Here is a 23,033-nt window from a genome sequence, read left to right as displayed (position 1 = left end):
GGCACACTGGGTTCTAGTCCCGGTTGGGGCGCCAGATTCTGTCCCGGTTGCCCCTCTTCCAGGCCAGCTCTCTGCTGTGGCCAGGGAGTGCAGTGGAGGATGGCCCAGGTGCTTGGGCCCTGCACCCCATGGGAGACCAGGAAAAGCACCTGGCTCCTGGCTCCTGCCATCGGATCAGCGCGGTGCACCGGCTGCAGCGCGCTGGCTGCGCCGGCCATTGGAGGGTGAACCAACGGCAAAGGAAGACCTTTCTCTCTGTCTCTCTCTCTCACTGTCCACTCTGCCTGTCAAAAAATAAAAAAATAAATAAATAAAAAAATAAATAAAAGAAATATAAAGACAGTCAAGAAGATGCCAGAGGACAAGAATGGTTGGTGCCCTTCAGAAACTATCTGTTGGTCAACATAAAGCATATATCAATCATATATTAGCAAAATTAGCAAAATTAGAATAAAATATGAAATAACAAGTTTAATTTCTTGAAAAAGCAATTCAAATTTGTAATTTATTTTCCTCAGTCCTCTGCTTTAGATAAGCTTTCATTGACTCCTTTAGTTTAGCATACAGGTTTATAAATTATTTGTTTATCAGTGTTTCTACCATTAGATTCTATTGATTAAGCATTCAGATGCTATTATACGATTTTTGTAACCCTAATGTCCCCAGTATTGTGGTTGGCACCTACACTGTGCTCAGTGGATGATGTTTCCCTAACTGTTGAAGCTTATAATTGGTTTGCCTGAATTATCATTCCAACTAATTCTAAAATGTTGTTTGGACAGATGTTTTCAGACCTGAAAATGATGTAGCTGAAGATGATGCTGAGAATGCTATTGGTGTGACAAGAAATAAAGAAAAGTGATTAGAGGGGGCGGAGCCAAGATGGGGGGGGCGGAGCCAAGATGGCGGAATAGTGAGGGCGCGCACCGATAGTCCGGGAAAATTTAGTTTAATAAAAGGGGAGTTACAGTAGCCGCAGAAAAAAAGAACCAGGAAAACATTGCACAGGAATCGTGAATCGGAGGACCTACTGGGAGAACAAGGTCGCCCACCGCGCGGAAGCCAAGTCGTGGGACCCAGCCGCAGAAGCCTCAGGGTCGGCACGCCAGTGCTCCAAGGGGAGTGCACGCCACACAGACAACAGCGGGGAGACTTGGGACGCTCAGGGCTCCGAGTCCACACATCGGCGCTGGAAGGGGAGGTGAGCTCAATAACCCGAGACATTGGTGGGGAAACAGGGGTCAGAATCTAGAGGGGGGCCGGAAAGTGCAGCAAACTCACTACCGGAAAGAAGGAAAAAAAAGCTTCGGGGTTTCTCTTCCCCCTAACCTTGCAAAGGTTACAAGGCTGCAAGGCTTGAAGAGACAAAGAGCAGGCCTCCTCTCTGGATTTACATATCAATCGGGGAGAGCTAAGGAACTGAGTCACTACAATTCAGTAGCCTAGGCAACCCAGTGGGAGTCCAGAGGAGCCAAAGACTGGAAGCTAAATACCATCAATTCTGCACAGCCCTGCCCTGCGGTGTTACTTACCCCCTGAATAAATAAAATAAATAAATAAATAAAAAGAGAGAGATTTACCACGCATAACCTGAGGGTGTCACCTTTGCACACCCTTAACCAGGAAGAACCAGGCAGAGCTCTCAGGCCGCACCCATCTCAAGCCTCCAAGGCTCCTCCAACAGCAGGCAGTCCACTTAACACGGACACAGTATAAAAAAAAAAAAAAAAAAAAAAAAACGCACAGTGACACAAGAAGAATTAACTATGCCAAGTAACAAACACAGAAATAGAGGGAGCAAGATCAACGATGACACTATGATGCCTCCAAATAAGCAAAACACCCCAAGCCAAGAGTATGAAGATGATGAGATAGAAGAAATGCAAGATACGGATTTCAAAAAATTTATGATAAGAACATTTAGAAGCTTTCAAAAGCAAATCCTTGAACTACAGAAATCCTTAATGGACAAGATTGAAAATCTCTCTCGTGAAAACGAAATTTTAAGGAAGAGTCAAAATGAAACTCAGAAACTAGTAGAACAGGAAAGTGTAATAGTGAAGAGAAATCAAAATGAAATGAAGAGCTCAATAGATCAAATGACAAACACATTAGAAAGCCTTAAAAACAGAATGGGTGAAGCAGAAGAGAGAATATCGGACTTAGAAGATAGAGCACAGGAAAACATACAGTCAAACCAAAGAAAAGAAGAGGAAATTAGAAACCTAAAAAATATTGTTGGGAATCTACAGGATACTATTAAAAAAACCAACATTCGAGTTCTAGGAGTTCCTGAAGGCATGGAGAGAGAGAAAGGATTGGAAGGCCTTTTTAGTGAGATACTAGCAGAGAACTTTCCAGGTTTGGAGAAGGACAGAGATATCCTAGTACAGGAAGCTCATAGAACCCCCAATAAACATGACCAAAAGAGATCCTCACCACGACACGTGGTAATTAAACTTACCACAGTGAAACATAAAGAAAAGATCCTAAAATGTGCAAGAGAGAAATGTCAGATTACTCTCAGAGGATCTCCAATCAGACTCACAGCTGACTTCTCATCAGAAACCCTACAAGCTAGGAGGGAATGGCGAGACATAGCACAGGTGCTAAGAGAGAAAAATTGCCAGCCCAGAATATTATATCCTGCCAAGCTCTCATTTGTGAATGAAGGTGAAATAAAGACCTTTCATAGCAAACAGAAATTGAAAGACTTTGTGGCCACTCGTCCGGCCCTGCAAAAGATACTTAAAGATGTGCTACACTCAGAAACACAGAAACACGGCCATCAATATGAAAGAAGGGAAAGGAAGAACACCTACCAGTAAAAGAGCATGGGAAGCTCAAAGCATAGACTAGAAAATATTTCCGGGAAAATGGCAGGGCAAAGTCACTACGTATCAATAGTCACATTGAACATTAATGGTCTGAATTCTTCAGTTAAAAGACACCGTTTGGCTAACTGGCTCACAGAACACAACCCAACTATTTGTTGCCTACAAGAAACACATCTCTCTAACAAAGAGGCATGCAGACTGAAAGTGAAAGGTTGGAAAAAGATATTCCATGCCAACAGAAACCAAAAAAAAGCAGGGGTAGCCATATTAATATCAGACAAAATAAACTTTAATACAAAAACTGTTAAGAGAGACAAAGAGGGACACTATATAATGATTAAGGGTTCAATTCAACAGGAAGATGTAACTATTATAAATGTATATGCACCTAATTACAGGGCACCGGTCTATTTAAAAGATATGCTAAGGGACTTAAAGGGAGATTTAGATTCCAATACAATAGTACTGGGGGACTTCAATACTCCACTCTCAGAAATAGACAGATCATCCGGACAGAAGATCAACAAGGAAACAGCAGATTTAATTGACACTATTGCCCAAATGGATCTAACAGATATCTACAGAACTTTCAACCCCACATCTACAGACTTCACATTCTTCTCAGCAGCGCATGGAACCTTCTCTAGGATTGATCACATACTAGGCCATAAAGCAAGTCTCAGCAAATTTAAAAGAATTCGAATCATACCATGCAGCTTCTCAGACCACAGCGGGATGAAGCTGGAAATTAGCAACTCAGGAAACCCCAGAAAGTATGCAAATACATGGAGACTGAACAACATGCTCCTGAATGAACACTGGGTCATTCAAGAAATCAAAAGAGAAATCAAAAACTTTCTGGAAGTAAATGAAGACAACAACACAACATATCAAAACTTATGGGATACAGCAAAAGCAGTATTGAGAGGCAAATTTATAGCAATAGGTGCCTATACCAAGAAATTGGAAAGGTACCAAATAAATGAGCTTTCAGCGCACCTCAAGGACCTAGAAAAACTGCAGCAAACCAAACCCAAATCTAGTAGGAGAAGAGAAATAATTAAAACCAGAGAAGAAATTAACAGGATTGAATCCAAAAAAACATTACAAAAAATCAGCCAAGCGAGAAGCTGGTTTTTTGAAAAAATAAACAACATTGACACCCCATTGGCCCAACTAACTAAAAAAAGAAGAGAAAAGACCCAAATCAATAAAATCAGAGATGAAAAAGGAAACGTAACAACAGACACCACAGAAATAAAAAGAATCATCAGAAATTACTACAAGGACCTGTATGCCAGCAAACAGGAAAACCTATCAGAAATGGATAGATTCCTGGACACATGTAATCTACCAAAATTGAACCATGAAGACATCGAAAACCTAAATAGACCCATAACTGAAACAGAAATTGAAACAGTAATAAAGGCCCTCCCAACAAAGAAAAGCCCAGGACCAGATGGATTCACTGCTGAATTCTACCAGACATTTAAAGAAGAACTAATCCCATTTCTTCTCAAACTATTCAGAACAATCGAAAAAGAGGGAATCCTCCCAAATTCTTTCTATGAAGCCAGCATCACCTTAATCCCTAAGCCAGAGAAAGATGCAGCACTGAAAGAAAATTACAGACCAATATCCCTGATGAACATAGACGCAAAAATCCTCAATAAAATTCTGGCCAATAGAATACAACAACACATCAGGAAAATCATCCACCCAGACCAAGTGGGATTCATCCCTGGTCTGCAGGGATGGTTCAACATTCGCAAATCAATCAATGTGATTCACCACATTAACAGACTGCAGAAGAAAAATCATATGATTATCTCAATTGATACAGAGAAAGCATTTGATAAAATTCAACACCCTTTCATGATGAAAACTCTAAGCAAATTGGGTATAGAAGGAACATTCCTCAATATAATCAAAGCAATTTATAAAAAACCCACAGCCAGCATCCTATTGAATGGGGAAAAGTTGGAAGCATTTCCACTGAAATCTGGCACCAGGCAGGGATGCCCACTCTCACCACTGCTATTTAACATAGTTCTGGAAGTTTTAGCCAGAGCCATCGGACAAGAAAAAGAAATCAAAGGAATACAAATCAAGAAGGAAGAAGTCAAACTATCCCTCTTTGCAGACGATATGATTCTGTACTTAGAGGATCCAAAGAACTCTACTAAGAGACTATTGGAACTCATAGAGGAGTTTGGCAAAGTGGCAGGATATAAAATCAATGCACAAAAATCAACAGCCTTTGTATACACAAGCAATGCCATGACTGAGAAAGAACTGCTAAGATCAATCCCATTCACAATAGCTACAAAAACAATCAAATACCTTGGAATAAACTTAACCAAGGACGTTAAAGATCTCTACGATGAAAATTACAAAACCTTAAAGAAAGAAATAGAAGAGGATACCAAAAAATGGAAAAATCTTCCATGCTCATGGATTGGAAGAATCAACATCATCAAAATGTCCATTCTCCCAAAAGCAATTTATAGATTCAATGCAATCCCAATCAAGATACCAAAGACATTCTTCGCAGATCTAGAAAAAATGATGCTGAAATTCATATGGAGGCACAAGAGACCTCGAATAGCTAAAGCAATCTTGTACAACAAAAACAAAGCCGGAGGCATCACAATACCAGACTTCAGGACATACTACAGGGCAGTTGTAATCAAAACAGCATGGTACTGGTACAGAAACAGATGGATAGACCAATGGAACAGAATTGAAACACCAGAAATCAATCCAAACATCTACAGCCAACTTATATTTGATCAAGGATCTAAAACTAATTCCTGGAGCAAGGACAGTCTATTCAATAAATGGTGCTGGGAAAACTGGATTTCCACGTGCAGAAGCATGAAGCAAGACCCCTACCTTACACCTTACACAAAAATCCACTCAACGTGGATTAAAGACCTAAATCTACGTCCTGACACCATGAAGTTATTAGAGAACATTGGAGAAACCCTTCAAGATATTGGCACAGGCAAAGAATTTCTGGAAAAGACCCGGGAGGCACAGACAGTCAAAGCCAAAATCAACTATTGGGATTGCATCAAATTGAGAAGTTTCTGTACTGCAAAAGAAACAGTCAGGAGAGTGAAGAGACAACCGACAGAATGGGAAAAAATATTTGCAAACTATGCAACAGATAAAGGGTTAATAACCAGAATCTACAAAGAGATCAAGAAACTCCACAAAAACAAAACCAACAACCCACTTAAGAGATGGGCCAAGGACTTCAATAGACATTTTTCAAAAGAGGAAATCCAAATGGCCAACAGGCACATGAAAAAATGTTCAAGGTCACTAGCAATCAGGGAAATGCAAATCAAAAGCACAATGAGGTTTCACCTCACCCCGGTTAGAATGGCTCACATACAGAAATCTACCAACAACAGATGCTGGCGAGGATGTGGGGAAAAAGGGACACTAACCCACTGTTGGTGGGAATGCAAACTGGTCAAGCCACTATGGAAATCAGTCTGGAGATTCCTCAGAAACCTGAATATAACCCTACCGTTCGACCCAGCCATCCCACTCCTTGGAATTTACCCAAAGGAGTTTAAATTGATAAACAAAAAAGCGGTCTGCACCCTAATGTTTATTGCAGCACAATTCACAATACCCAAGACCTGGAACCAACCTAAATGCCCATCAACGGTAGACTGGATAAAGAAATTATGGGATATGTATTCTTTAGAGTACTATACCGCAGTAAGAAACAACGAAATCCAGTCATTTGCAACAAAATGGAGGAATCTGGAACACATCATGCTGAGTGAAGTAAGCCAGTCCCAAAGGGACAAATACCATATGTTCTCCCTGATCGGTGACAACTGACTGAACACCAAAGGGGAAACCTCCTGAAGTGAAGTGGACACTATGAGAAATGGTGACTTGATCAGCATAGCCCTGACTGCTGATGGACAACTTAATACATTATCCCTCATAGTATTTTTTTTTTTTGTCTGTTCTACTTGATATGACTGGTTTAATTCTGTAATTATCACACAGTTATTCTTGAGTGTTGAAAATTAACTGAAATATGATCCCTGTTGAACGTAAGAGTGGGAATAAGAGAGGGAAGAGATGTGTAATTTGGGGCATGCTCGGGCTGACTTGCCCCAATTGGTAGAGTTGGAAACATACCAGGGGATTCCAATTCAATCCCATCAAGGTGGCATGTGCCAATGCCATCTCGCTATTCCAGGTGATCAATTTCAGTTCACAATTGATCATAATGAAAGGACTGAGAGTCAAGGGGAGCACATGGGCAAGTCTAGTATCTGCTGACACCAACCGATAGAATGGATAAAGGGGAGGGTGGTCCAGCATGGGAAGTGAGATGCTCAGCAGACTCATAGAATGGCGGATGTCCTAAATAGCACTCTGGCCTCAGAATCAGCCCTGAAGGCACTCGGATCTGGCTGAAAAGCCCATGAGAGTATTTCAGGCATGGAAAGCCAAGACACTCTGGCAAAAGATCCCTGTGAGTGAGATCCCAGTGGAAAGAACAGGTCTTCAAAGAGGGAGGTGCCTTTCTCTGAAGGGAGGAGAGAACCTCCACTTTGACTATGACCGTGTCCAAACAAGATAAGAGTCAGAGAACTCAGGGGGCTTCCATAGCCTTGGAAACTCATAACTGGTGCATAGGGAGATTACTGATGCCATAAACAGGAGTGTCAATTTGTGAAGTCAACGGCAGGAGTCACTGTGCACTTACTCCTCATGTAGGATCTCTGTCCTTAACGTGCTGTACACTGAGGCTTAATGCTATAACGAGTACTCAAACAGTATATTTCACTTTTTGTTTCTATGGGGGTGCAAACGATTGAAATCTTTACTTAATGTACACTAAACTGATCTTCTGTAAAAAAAAAAAAAAAAAATTATCAATTCCCAACTTGACTCTCACTGGGATTAAACGTGACAATAGGTCTGATCTGATTTCATCATCATTTAAAAAAAATCATCTATTATTTTTCACTTAATGTTTCTGTGTGGGAGCAAACTGTTGAAATACTTACTTAAGGTATGCTAGGCTGATCTTCTGTATATTAAGATAATCGAAAATGAATCTTGACGTGAATGGAGGGGGAGAGGGAGTGGGAAGGGGGGGGGGTTGTGGGTGGGAGGGACGGTATGGGGGGGGAAGCCATTGTAACACATGAGTCGTACTTTGGAAATTTATATTCATTAAATAAAAGATAAAAAAAAAAAAAAAGAAAAGTGATTAGAAATAAAACACACAGGGAAATTCCTACTTCTGACCCTTCCAGCAAATGCAATAGATCGAATAGATAGATAATGTCTTCTACAAAATAAAGGCATTAGAATTGTCACAAAATTAAAATAAATAAATACTGGCGGGACCTTTTCAAGGAAGAGGAAAGATAAATCTAAAAGGAAAGACTGAAACGATGAAAAAAGTACATATTCAATAAACTATGTTAAGTGGTTAAACAACACTAATGCTGGCAGGGCTCTGGTGTAGTAAGCTAAGCTTCTGCCTGTGCCAGCCCCCCATAAGGGCAGGGATTCATGTCCCGGCTGCTCCTCTTCCCATCCAGCTCTCTGCTAATGGCCTGGGAAGGCAGTGGGAAATGGCCCAAGTGTTTAGACCCCTGCACCTGCATGGGAGATCCAGAAGGAACTCCTGAATCCTGGATTTGGATCGTCCCAGCTCTGGGCCATTGCGGCCATTTGGGGAGCACATAGGGGATGGAAGACGTCTCTCTCTGTCTATCCCTCTGTCTGTAACTTTGCCTCTCAAATAAATAAATCTAAAAAAAAAACAACAACAACAAAAAAACAAAACTACACTAATGTCTTTTGATTGTTTATAATATATGTATAACTAAAGTGCACAAAACAATGCTACATATATATGGGGATGAGGGAAAAATGCTCTAATGCCCTTGCTTTATTCAGAAAGTGATGAAACTAACTTATAATTTACTCTAATAATCAACTCTACATAACCCTACTCCTTAGGGTTACCTCTAACAGGATATGAAATTAATAAGAGAAAAGAGAAAAACATGCAATAAAATGCACACTTGATTAATATAAAAAAAGGAAATAAAAGGAACAAATAATAGACAAACAGGCTCTTGGCTTTGGCCTGGCTCAGCTCCACCAGTTATAGGCATTTGGGGAGTAAACAAGCCAACAAAAGATATCTCTTTCTGTTTCTGTCTCCTTGCATTTCATATAAAACGAAAAAAAAATTAAAAAGACATCAACCTTGTTTGTAAAAATGCTGAAATAAGAAGAAAATATGTACACAAGTATAGTATAAAGATTTTCAACAAAGTTGCTCAATAGTAGATTACAAAAATAGAAAAAAATGTATTATTATGTGTAATAAAGATTTAAACAACTCAGTTAAAAACTTGACCCAGTTGGCATATATTCACCTAATAAGCAAAGAATATATGTCCTTTATAAATCTGTGCGGAAAATTTACCAACATCAGTTCACATTTTTTCTTTAACAGAGGTTGACACTTCAGCAGTAATCAAATTGTCCTCCTCTGAAAACAAAATAATTTAAGGTATTTTATGGATAGAAAACTGAACTACCATCATGGAATTATATTTCATAAGCCCCACCAATAGGAATAGTGGATACATTTGGATCATAAGAATTCTCATTCTGAAAATTTGACGCTAGAATTTTCTAGTGTAATTATTTAAATTTGTATTTTCCAACTCAAAGATGGTGAGATAATTGAATTATGTTATGGAGTTCCATGGCTAACAATGACACAAACAACAAAAATAATTATGGTATAAATAAGAATGGGATAAAGAAGAGAAAGAAAAGCTAACTTATATAGTATTCACTAATAACATAGTATATGTAAAATACTATATAGCATTAACAAAGCATATTTAAAACATTGCTAAAGAATTAGTAGTTAACAGGCTTCATTTTTAAAATATTTACTAAATTTGTTTTTTCTGGAATTTTCATAACTTCACATTTGAAAGCCCTTTTGTAGATTTTAATTTAAATATGTAATCTCATAGTTTTCAGGCATCAGTGGATTCTCATGAGAAATTAACTATTAATCTAAGATTTTTTTAAAAAAATATTTATTTACTTTAGAGGCAGAGATAGAGAGAAAAAGAGAGAGACAGGGACAGAGAGAGAATTTGCATGCCCTGGTTCACTTGCCAAATGGTCATAATGGCCAGGCTCGACCAGGCTGAAGCAAGGAATCCAGGTCACCCACATGGACAACATATGCCCAAGTACTTGGACCATCTTCTACTGCCTTTACAGGTCATTAACAGGAAGCTGAATTCAAAAGTGGAACAGCCAAGAGTTGAACTGGCCCTCCAAAATGCTATGCCAGTATCACAGACAGCGGCTTAACACACGGCGCACAATGCCAGCCCTTCACTGGGAATACTTTAGATGATGAATCTTATTTTTTCCTTTGTTTTAACAGTTTTCTCATTGTCATTCAATGGTTTTACTATTACATGTCTGGGTGTGAATCCGTACTTAGCATTTGTTGAAATTACCAGATGTGTTAAGCAAATTATAGGGCAGAATTTTCCTCTAATGCTTTGAATCCATGTGTCCTCCACCCCGTCCTAAGGGGTTCTGTGTGTTTGGGTGCATCTCCAACATCACAGCAATTTACAAGTCTTGTCTTAGTTTTCACTTCTTTGACACAGAGTCTTAAGCCATGCACACCTGCGAGGCTGGGCCTGTCTCACCATGTTCCTCTACAAAGCACCTAGGCCTGTGTATGCACATACCCTATCCTTAGTACTGGCGGAGAGATTTTCAAATCCTCCCAGCGGACATCTTCCCTGGACCTTCGTTTTACGCTTTATCCAGATTCTTGTTTGTTTCAGCTTATATAGCAGCCACTGCAATGTTTAACAACTGCACTCATTTTTTAAACAACTCAGGAGTCAGTACCAAATAAAACCATCTGTGAATAGGGTTTCCAGGAAGCTGTAAGAAAGTTTACAGAGTGACAATATTCTGGGGTGGAGAGGGATTTTTAGAGAAGCTCCCACCCTGGTCACTTTCCTCCAGTTGCTTCTCAGTATGAAGTTTCTAGTTTTCAGGGTTACTTCTAGGAAAGGAGGAATGGGAGTAGTTTTAATAACAACACCATATGGTCAACTGTTATACATGAGGGGCAAAAGTATTTTTAAAATAATACCCCTCATCTTATTCCTGAACTTTGAATAAATCCCAAGTTTTTAAAAAGTTGATTTTGACAATTATTTACAAAATATTTGTGTGGATGGGAAAATATATAGAGATCTTCACTTTGCACAAGTACTACCAAATCTAAGCCATTTATTCAAAATATTAAAAAATACTACTTCTCCTATTCTGAATATATTCTCATAAAATAAGAAAGTGTAATTAATATAGTCTTAATGGCAGGATGTCATCTGTCCAATTAAAAACTAAAGAAATAATAAGAAAATCCTTCTCGAATAAGTTGTCCTTTGGAAAACTTTAGATTTTGTTAATTACTATTTTATATAAGCTTTTGGGTGGTAGTGAGAAATCCAGCTGTGACTTCAACTTCAGGAATCTATCTAATTAGATTTGACATAATTCATTATTTTTTTTTCAAACTTTCAAACTTACATACAACCTAGGGAAACAATTTCTACTTTGTGAATTAATTTGCATTTTTACTATCAATGTCATCTTTTAGATAAGAACCTCCCAGATTTTTTCCTGAAATATATAAGGGTAAACTGACTCAAATATCAAAACCTCTGAAGGCAAAAACCTTGAAATGTCATGCCCATAAATTTGGAATGGGTTATAAACTTTATAAAATTAACTCTCTGAACTCAATAGACTTTATTTCCTCTGAGAATAAGGATCTGAAATCACAGAGCCAGAAAAACCCAATAACATAAATGTATGCAGTAGAGTTTGTCTAATAGTAGTGTGTAGTAGTTTACGTAACTTAATAAGTCAGGGGTATAAAGGAAGAGGCATACACGAATAAGAATTATAGATAAAACACACTCTTTCTTTATATATAAAATGGAGTTAATTTATAAGCTTGTTCTGAAGAATATACAAAATAATGACATGATTGAAAAGTAGAACTCTCAGAATCAACAGATATTTGGGGGACAGCTTTTGCTATTGCTTCTTGTTGTTATTTAATTTTAAGACAAATCAGTTGGGCTGGTGCTGCGTGTATTAGGCTAAGCCTCCACCTGCAGTGTAGACACCCGGTATGGGTGCCAGTTTGAGTCCTGGCTGCTCCACTTCAGATCCAGCTCCCTGCTGATTGCTTGAGACAGCAGCAATGGATAGCCCAAGTGCTTGGGCCCCTGCACCCACATGGTAGACCCGGAAGTTCTTGGCACCTGGCTTTGGATTGGCCCAGCTCTGGTTGTTGCAGCCATCTGGGGAGTGAACCAGTAGATGGAAGACCTTTCTCTCTGTCATCTCCTCTCTCTGTCTGTAATTCTAGCTCTCAAATAAATAAAATCTTTAAAAAAAGACAAAACAGTTATCCTGATAGAAAAATTGTTATGCTTATTATGGATATTACTGTGAGGTAAAGTTTGCAATAACAGAAACTGGATTATTCTCTCAGAATTAATTTTTTTTTTTGACAGACAGAGTGGACAGTGAGAGAGAGACAGAGAGAAAGGTCTTCCTTTTGCTGTTGTTCACCCTCCAATGGCCGCCGCAGCTGGCGCGCTGGGGCCAGTACATTGCGCTGATCCGAAGGCAGGAGCCAGGTACTTCTCCTGGTCTCCCATAGGGTGCAGGGCCCAAGCACTTGGGCCATCCTCCACTGCACTCCCTGGCCACAGCAAAGAGCTGGCCTGGAAGAGGGGCAACCAGGACAGAATCTGGCGCCCCGACCGGGACTAGAACCCGGTGTGCCGGCGCCGCTAGGCAGAGGATTAGCCTATTGAGCCGCAGCGCCGGCCATCAGAATTAATTTAATAAGTTAGCACATTGTGGGTTGGAATAGAAGTTACCTTAAAATGGGACAGGATGGCATCTGGGCTAGCAGGATTTATGATAAACAAAACGCTATCAGTAAGTCTAAAGAATGAATGTGTCAGAAGTAGAAGGTTCCTTCAACTCTTGAACCATAAAAATGTGGAGTCTAGGTAAGAAGTCAACATCCACAGTACTAATCATAGTATTATCTGAGAAAGTAAATGCCACTATATTCTGGAGTTAACTGTGAAAAGCTAGCCACTTTAGGAGCTATTACACATCTGAAAAATACATCTAATCCCTTGTACTCCCATTGTGTGTGCTTTACTTTTTTTTTCTAGATATCTTATTATTTAATATGTCTTTTTACTGGTTTTTGCTTCATACAGAAATATGCAAGTAGAAGCAAATATTGGTACCCCAGTTTTCAATTCTGTTGAGATTATTGCAAATCTACTACTGAGGGACACACTCTTCACCCCATGTCATTTATTCAATTTTATTGTAGCCTGAGCCTAAAATCTAGTTTCTGAATAATGGAACATTCACTCAGAAAACTCTCTGGGACGTGGAAATCATTCTAGGAGACAGAATGTGTAGCTTTGTACCTAAATAAACTCTGTGGCATTAAACTTCCTCTACAACAAATGCATATAAAACTACTTTGCACCTTGTAACTCTTTTCAGCACTGAGGAATTTTGAGATGAGCGCTGGACAAAAAGAATCTTAATTTTCAAACAAACTGATCCCTTTAATAACTGGATGGCTTTATATCCATCATACGCATTGATGAATACCTATACATACAAAGTGACTGGAAGAAAAAAGTGACTGGACAAGCTCTTCAGAGAAGGATATTTAAATTCCACAATATAAAATTTAGCTATCCTTTCTTTGCATTTGCTAGTGACAGAAAGAAAGAGAGAGAGAGAGAGAGAAACAGAGAGCGAGAAAAATCATTCATGGCTGGTTCACTCCCCAAAGGACTGCAATGGCTGGGGCTGGGGCTGGGGCTGGACAGGCTGAAGCTAGGATCTTGGAGCTTCCTCTGGGTCTACCATGTTAACAAGGAGCTGGATCAAAAGTGGAGCAGTTGGGGGGCCAATGGAGAGGCATAGCAGGTTAAGTCTCTGCCTGAGGCACTGGCATCCCATACAGGTGACAGTTTGAGTCCCAGCTGCTCCACTTCCAATCCAGCTCATGTTGACGTCCTGGGAAAAGAAGTGGAAGATGGCCCAAGCGGTTGGGCCCCTGCACCCAAGTGGTAGACCCAGAAGAAGCTCCTGAGTTTGGATTGGCCTAGGTCTGGCAATTGCAGCCATTTGGGGAGTGAACTAGCAGATCGAAGGCCTCTCTCTCTCTGTCCTTCCCTCTGTCTGTAACTCTGCCTCTCACATAAGTAAATAAATCTTAAAAAAAAGCAAGTGGAGCAACTGGGACACAAACTGGCACCCATATAGGATACTAACATCACAGATGGAAGTTTTACTTGCTACACCACAACACCGGTCCCTGGTTTTAGTATTGTGAAGGTCTTAGGTATTCTTTGCAAGAATGCTAACAACATCATTGGGCACTCTAACCCACTTGCAGTGATTTATGAAGATGGTTGACAAAAGTTAACAGAAATTTGAATGTTGCTATGTCAAGGACCTTGATTAGAAAAAAAAAAACAAAATAAATTCAAATCATTAAAAGTACTCACAAATAATCATTGTGTATATGCAGAAAAAGTAAAATATGGAGTTGAAAGAAAAAATTTAAGCATCCATTTTGTCAATAAAACTGTTGTTGACAATGTAATTAAAATAATATAAATTGGAGTTATATTTACTTTCAGTATAACTTGACGATTTTAGTGGACATTAAAAGCTGCATGAAAAATGCAACATGTCATTCAGAAGCTGTCAAAGACTAAATATTAGGAAAAGAAGCTATGTCAGTTTTTGAGAAGGTTTTATATGAATCACATAGTGATTTGTCTAGATTAATTTTTGCCTCCATGTATTCTCATAGCAGTGCGCTTCCTCAGATCCTGTAGTTACTCTGTAGTTCTAGTCTAAATGTCTCTGCTAGCTTGTGCTTTAGTTCGTCACCTTCCATGATATAGGCTGAAGCAATGTCCTTTGTGTCACACAACCCCTAAGGCAAAATTCATGTAATGAATAGATGAACAATCATGGAAGAAGGCTCATCTGAGGAGACAAATAGAACAGGTGGTGATGTAGCACATGTGCTACATAGATCAATAAGATGTCATGAGTTTGTGAAAGCAATGAACTATAACAATAAAAAATGCTACTTATTTATAAATGTATTTATAAAGGCAAACATGTCCTACCAATAAATCAGCAAAAGCATGAGCAATTATGTTGACAGTGAAAAATAGGGTAAAGTATCCATTAAAATAATGTGAGGAGAATATGCACAGAAGATTAATAAAATAATTATGAATGAATGAGAAATAAATCATAGTTGATTCTAATAATAATAAAGAAAATGCAAAATTAAAATAGTAAGGAAACCACTTTTGCCTGGCAAAATTTGCCTTGCAAAAAAAATCTAGTGTTGCCAAAATTGGGGTTGGGGTAGAGAAATCCTTCATATTTTGGTGATAGTTGCATATATTTTCACATTTATTGAGCACAGTATGACTATCAATCTTCCTTGAAAAGTTAGCAATCCTATATCTGAGTTCCTGTCTTGAAGATATATCACATGATTAAACAATAAGTTGTTTAAAGTTGCTCTTTACATCTTTAACTCAAAAAAAAAATAAAAATAAAAACTATTAATAGGAGAATGGTAAAATGTTCTAGTACAGGCATACTAAATGCTATGTAGCTAAATATTCATTGAAGAATATAGAAGTATATCCAGTGACAAGGGGAATATCAGTGATATGCACTTGAAACACACAAAAAATCAGAAAAATACACACAATATAACTGACTCCATTTGAAAAAGTTCTATGAAATGCATAGAAATAGGCATACATGTGCATGTGTCTCGAAAGGCTACAAAACTGAGCTGATAACAATAGCCAACTCTATGATGTCATAAATGAATAAGAAGAGATTTTTTTTTTAAGTTCATTTTATAGGTGGACATTGTGACACAGAAGGTTAGGCTGGTTTGAGTCCTGGCTGCTCTGCTTAGATTCAGCTCCCCGACAATATTCCTGGGAAAGCAACGCAAGATAACCCAAGTACCTGGAACTCTAAACCCACGTGGGAGACCTGGATGTAGTTCCTTCTGCCACCTGGTTCAGTTGGTCCAACCCTGACAGCCCTAGTCATTTGAGGAGTGAACCAAAGGATGAAATATCTCTTTCTCTGTCTCTGTTTCTTTCTGTTACTCTGCCTTTCAAATAAATAAAATAAATTATTTTTGAAAAAACTATTTTCTCATTTTATATTTTAATGAAATGTTTAAATGTCTTATTGGAAAATATACTTAATTATTATGAATAATGTCATGCTAATTTTAATCCAGTTTTAACAAAAAAGAAACACAAAATGAAGACAGATAACGAAGCTTAAAAATAGCTGCCTAATTTGCCTAAAGAAGAGAAAAAAAAAGGTAAAGGAGTCGAAATACATGAATCAGCAAGCCCTTGAAGAATTAGTGGATAGAGCTGAGCATGTTATTTTAGGACATATGTCCTTTTCTAAACCCATCAATGTTATGGGTCTTGAGAATATATAAAATATCCCATAGATCAGATTGTAGCTGAAGGGATTCATGCTTGCATTTTGTTATGAAGTTCAAATTGGAAGCTGTTCAGGCAGAAAACTAATAGAAATGGGTGATAGCTAATTAACCTAAGGCTTCAAAGTAATTGCTCTGCAAAAAAGCAATTTAAAAAGGACCTTTATTTTATTTTTTTAGTTATTTTTGAAAATCATAAAATGCCTTATTTGACTTTTGGTGCATAGACAAATATATATGAATAAACACCAATATTGATTTTTTAAAACTTCTACCTGACCCAACTTCTCAAGACTTTTATAAATGGCAATAGAATAACAAGAACTATATCTCATATCAGATATTGAATACCCCAGGCTTAGCACCTTGCCATATTTGGAGGTGAGAGGAGTAGATCCCGGAAGTAAAAATAATTCAGAGGATAGGATTAGATTGACTAACCCAGCCTTGAGCCAGAATGCTTACCACCAGAGTCAGCACAGTCAACCACCCAAAATCTGCAGCTGCTTGTAGAGTGGGGGATCCCAACATCAAATAAGATGCAATTGTGAAATGAAAATACAACATCCCAAATCAATCTCTTTGTTCCATAGTTTACAAGACCAGCATTGAATCTTCCATGCATGGTTCCACTCACTTTTCAATCACATCTATGCCTACATAAAATATACTCATGGCTTCTTTGAGAATTTCAAAATTCCTTGCATTTCTACATCTAGTTCCTAACACAGATTTTTAAGCCAGTGTGCACTTCTCTCCTTCAGATTAGCTTGGTATCTCTGAGTTCCAGCTTCCTTGCATGCTTTGTGTGGGACTCACAGATATACATAACAACACCTGGATGAAGAGTTCTGTTCAGAACTTCTGAGTCTGGCAGCTGTGCCTAGCTCTAAGCTCTATCAGTACACAGTCTAGATAAAAGACAGGACCATTTTATCTGCCATGATATTGATGCTAGAGTTTTACATTACCAAGTGTGACTACAGAATATTATATATTAAAATAAACTTAAGAAATATAGCTGAACATGTGTTACATGCTACTCAAAACTTTTAAATAATAAACTGATAAAATAATGAAAATAAATAATTAGTTAAAAATAATTACTGAAGTTTTCTAGACATTCCCAGGAATTATACTCTTAATGGGTTAGATAACCCATAGAACTAGTGGAAAGTTTCTACAGATAGCTGCTCTCAGTTTCCCAGAAGTCACATATTTAATATATTTTCTATTTAACCTTAGGACTCACTCCAATGTAGCTAATTCAGGATTGTGTACATCCTGGACCAAACATTCTGATGAAAAGTAGAACATGTCCATCAACTTTAAAAAAGAAATCCCTCCCCTGTACTCAGGGAGGGATAAATTTTCCAAGAGCATGGTCGATAGTTACATAGTAGAGATGTGGTTATACCATACAAGTTAGCATGTTTTGCCAAGAAAAAATAGAGTTAATTATCTGGGACCCAAAATGTACACCAGATCATTAAATTTTCAATATTGTTTATAGTTTTCCATGATTAGATTGGAAATGCCAGAGCGAGAATAATATGTTCTAGGATTGGGTTTATATGTTACAACATGTAATGGATAAAGAGTTAGATATGATGACATTATTTTATCAAGCGCTTTATATTTATTAAGTTAATATGCAAAATAAATGACAATTCTAATATTTTGTTAAATACATTTTACATATACACACACAAAGGGGCTTTTAAAAATTCATGGAAATGCATATTATTAAACTATTCAATGATTTCAAAGTTTTTGCACGAAAACAAATTTATTATTTAATTTTGTTTTTATATGAAAGCAATTTTTAATTTACTTAATTTTACCTTATTTGAAGAGCAGAGAGACATAGGAGAGAGACTGAGATCTTTCAGTTGCTGGTTCACTCACCAAATGCCCACAACAGCCAGCATTGTGACAGACTGAACCAAGAGACTGGAAGTCAGTCTCCATCTTGCACCTAGGTTGCAGGGACCTAAGTATATTAACTATCACATGCTGCTTTCCAGGGTGCTCATTAGTGGGAAGCTGGATTTGAAACACAGTAGCTATGACTCAAATTAGGCATTGATATGGGATACAAGAGTCCCAAGTGGTGATTTAACCATGGCACCACATGTCCTCCCCCATTTTTTTCTCAATAACTGTGGAAGAACCTTTGTATATGTGTATGTGATATAATTTACTCAGCTCTTAAATGATTATCTACAAGGCAATCACTGTGGTGCAGTCCATTAAACCGTTACCTGCAACACTGGCATCCCATGTGAGCACTGGTTCCTGTCCCAGCTACCCCACTTTCCATCTAGCTCCTGGTTAATATGCATGGGAAAAACAGTGGAAGATGGCCAAAATATTTGGGCCGCTGTCACCCACATAGGAGACAAAGTTGGAGTTTCATGCTCCTGGCTTCCGGCTGGCCCAGCCCCAGCCATTGTGGCCATTTGGGGAATGAATCAGAGAATGAAAAATCTCTCTTTCTCTCTGTCTCCTCCCTCTGTAACTCAGCCTTTCATATAAATAAAAACCTTTTTAAAGATCATTTACAAAATTATTTTTAACATTGGTCTAGGAAAAGCAAAAGACACTTCAAAATAATACATCTTCCCAGGCCGGCGCCGCGGCTCACTAGGCTAATCCTCCGCCTTGCGGCACCGGCACACCAGGTTCTAGTCCCGGTTGGGGCACCGGATTCTGTCCCGGTTGCCCCTCTTCCAGGCCAGCTCTCTGCTGTGGCCAGGGATTGCAGTGGAGGATGGCCCAAGTGCTTGGGCCCTGCACCCCATGGGAGACCAGGAGAAGCACCTGGCTCCTGCCATCAGATCAGCACGATGCGATGGCCGCGGCGTCCATTGGAGGGTGAACCAACGGCAAAAGGAAGACCTTTCTCTCTGTCTCTCTCTCTCTCACTGTCCACTCTGCCTGTCAAAAAAATAATAATAATACATCTTCCCGACTGTTTTTGTTTTATATAATACTAATATATGCTTATTTGTCTTTTGTTGCAGGATTTATTTATACATGTGGTGGAACTTTAAAAGGACTTAATGGCACTATAGAAAGCCCTGGTTTTCCATATGGATATCCAAATGGTGCAAACTGTACATGGGTAATAATAGCAGAAGAAAGAAATAGAATACAAATTGTTTTTCAATCATTTGCTCTAGAAGAAGAATATGACTACTTATCTTTATATGATGGACATCCTCATCCTACCAACTTTAGGACAAGGTTAGTGTACTTTTAATGGATGCATATTCTGTGATGTAGTAATAATAAAATAATATTCAAAATCTAATTATTATTTTGGAAATATATAACTACATGACAATGGCTTAATTAATTATGGATCTAATTTTTTGATGAAGTGAATACACCATATATGGTCTCTTAGTGAGATGTGTGCAATTTTCATATACAGCAATATGCCAAGGTACTTAAAAACATATATGTATATATATATGTATAATACATTATTTTCATATAATTTGTATAGTTTTTAAAACCTAAATTTCTCAATAGTATATCTTTTCTTGTCACAAACTGAGATGTTCACATTTTGCCAGTACAAATGAAAGTATTTATTTTTTAAAGTATATGATTAGACATGTGAAAATTAGCTAGCACCCTATTTAATGAAAGTGGTTTTTCAGATTTTCTTCTTAACAAATGGGTTCTCTAAAAAGATGAACTTCTTTTGCTGTCTTCATGAAAACTCATTTTAATGATAAATCTACCATAATTTAACAAAATTTTCTAAATTTCAAGAATTACATCTTCCATTTAATACTAGATTTATGCCCATGTTTATATATTTTCTTTACATGCAATGGTTTTTTGAACTTCCTGTTTAAAAAATTCTAAGCAGATAACAATTAGGGATTAAACACTGTTACCTACCTGGCTATGTTTAGATTATGATTCTGCAATTCTGTCCCACTTCCTGAAAGTTGATTCTTGCCTCTTTGATCTGCAAAGAAGCATATAATTGACATTAACTTTTCATACTTTTGTATCTTCCAAATTCTTTTGTACCAAGTTTTGGCATTTTAAATAAAAATTATGTTTATTATCCTCCAAATTTTTGTAGTGAAAAATATAATAGAGTTCAGAATATGATGGACCTAGAGGGAAGATTTAAGGCTTAAGTTTGCTGCTCACCAGCTGTTGGAGGTAGCTCTGTGCTTAAACAGGGAGATAGTAATAAAGAAAAGGTCACTACATTAGCTATTGGGAGAGGTTCTACTTTTTTCTTGTACCATCATTTATTATTTCTGATTTCTTTTTCCTTTTATGCAGCAAAATTCATTTGATATCCACCCATTTAAAAGATACATACTTTATGGCACAAACATCTCACAGTGCTATTTCCCTATAAATACAAATAGGAAAGTTGGATGCCTGTTATTAAAGATACAACAGAAAGTCAAGTTGGGAAACATATGACATTATGTTGGGAATGTACCTGTCTGAAGTTGTGTGTGTGTGTGTGCATGTGTGTATGCCTACACTTTAAACACTTTAAACACATATCCAATCAAGTTATAGGACATGGGAAGAGCGGTATGTTCTGGAATTTCAAGATAACATAAAGGATATGTTTAAGTAGAAGTACAAGGACTTTTGTGCATTTTCTTCACACCACAAATGCATGCTGTTTATTTAGAGCAAATATAAGAAAATAAATAAATCTCTTTTAAAACTATCTGATAGTTCCTTAGTTCCAGTTCACTAATAATATTGTTTATACAAGTATCTATTCACTATAGATTCCCTTGAATAGGAGAAACACTTTTTAAAAATTTACCCTTGCTAAATTAAAAAACAAAAACATTTACAACCTCTAGGAAGTTAAAATACTTTGTGAGACTGAGATAATTACTTTATTATACTGACTCTTTATTTCTAGTATGTAGACTGGAAATAATAGCACTTAATTCACAGAGATTTCATGGGGGATTACAATATAATAAAACCTCAATAAATCTAATCCTGGGCATTTATTGAGTGAATCCTCTGCACCTGTACGTGTATCTTAAATATTTTGCATTCATTTTAGCTCTTAACTTTTCTTTTACCTACACAATGTGAAATGATTACTATTACTATTTTTTTTAAAGATTTATTTATTTATTGGAAAGTCAGAGTTATACACAGAGAAGGAGAGGCAGAGAGAGACAGAGAGAAAGAAGTCTTCCATCCACTGGATCACTCCCTTGTTGTCCGCAATGGCCGGAGCTGTGCTGATCTGAAGCCAGGATCCAGGAACTTCTTCCAGGTCTCCCATGTGGGTGCAAGGGTCCAAGGACTTGGGCCATTTTCTACCGCTTTTCCAGGCCATAGTAGAGAGCTGGATTGGAAGTGGAGCAGCCAGATCTCAAACCTGAGACCATATGAGATTCTGGCACTGCAGGTGGTGGCTTTACCTGCTAAGCCACCATGCCGGCCTCATATACTTATTTTTTTTTTTTTATTTTCATTAACTCCAACTGATTTTAGTAGGATTTGCAATATTTAAATTGCAATAATACAGAAAAGATTACTTATGGGACTTGTCACTCTCACTTGTATAAATAGGGAGGTTTAATGGAATCTCTACCCACAATTTCACAAACTAAAAGCCATTCTCGAAAACTCTAGTTATTGATGACTGCTTATTTCCTACAATTATTTTACTTTATTAAATATAAATTGACACTGTTAGCTGAACATCAGACTTAGAGTAAGATACGCTAGATGGAGAATTCCTTTTTTCATTATAACATAGAACTGCACATTTAAAATGATTATGGTCTTCTTGATGAACATAAATTATTCTAAGGTTTGTTTACATCTTTATTTTGATATTATAATATCAATATTATGGGCAGATATTTGGCAGAGTGGTTAAGATGCTTCTTATTTTTATTTTTTTTTAATTTTTTTTTTTTTAACAGACAGAGTGGACAGTGAGAGAGAGATACAGAGAGAAAGGTCTTCCTTTGCCGTTGGTTCACCCTCCAATGGCCGCCGCGGCCGGCGCACTGCAGCCGGCGCACCACGCTGATCCGAGGGCAGGAGCCAGGAGCCAGGTGCTTTTCCTGGTCTCCCATGGGGTGCAGGGCCCAAGCACCTGGGCCATCCTCCACTGCATTCCCTGGCCACAGCAGAGAGCTGGCCTGGAGGAGGGGCAACCGGGACAGAATCCGGCGCCCCAACCGGGACTAGAACCCGTGTGCCAGCGCTGCTAGGCGGAGGATTAGCCTAGTGAGCTGCGGTTCCGGCCAAGATGCTTCTTGAGTACCTTCTTCCCATATTAGAGTGCCTGGGTTCATGTCCTGGCTCTTTTTCAGATCTAGCTTCCTACTAATGTACCCTCTGAGAGGCAGCAGGTGCGGGAACAAGTAGTTGAGTCCTTGTCACTCATGTGGGAGGTACAGGTTGAATTCCCAGGTCATGACTTCAGACTGACCCAGTCCTAGCTGTTATTGGCATGT

The 23,033-nt window shown here is 38.2% G+C and overlaps 1 protein-coding gene and 1 long non-coding RNA gene across 5 annotated transcripts in view; one reads left to right on the top strand and one right to left on the bottom strand.

Moving 5' to 3' along the window:
- Positions 1-23,033, top strand: part of CSMD3 (CUB and Sushi multiple domains 3) — a 1,281,859-nt gene that overhangs the window by 128,295 nt on the left and 1,130,531 nt on the right. For all 3 annotated transcript variants that reach the window (XM_051844770.3, XM_051844772.3, XM_051844771.3), the window contains exon 2: positions 19,566-19,788. In XM_051844770.3, the coding sequence (XP_051700730.2) occupies positions 19,566-19,788 (223 nt within the window). The remainder of the gene's footprint in view (positions 1-19,565; positions 19,789-23,033) is intronic.
- Positions 1-23,033, bottom strand: part of LOC149126309 (uncharacterized) — a 138,879-nt gene that overhangs the window by 62,072 nt on the left and 53,774 nt on the right. For both annotated transcript variants that reach the window (XR_016235886.1, XR_016235887.1), the window contains one exon: positions 20,458-20,527. This is a non-coding gene — a long non-coding RNA (uncharacterized LOC149126309). The remainder of the gene's footprint in view (positions 1-20,457; positions 20,528-23,033) is intronic.

The sequence above is a fragment of the Oryctolagus cuniculus genome, chromosome 6, assembly GCF_051225735.1.
Source record: "Oryctolagus cuniculus isolate XC-2025 breed Fujian yellow rabbit chromosome 6, ASM5122573v1, whole genome shotgun sequence".
Lineage (NCBI taxonomy): Eukaryota > Metazoa > Chordata > Mammalia > Lagomorpha > Leporidae > Oryctolagus > Oryctolagus cuniculus.
This window is presented reverse-complemented; position numbering and strand designations above follow the sequence as displayed.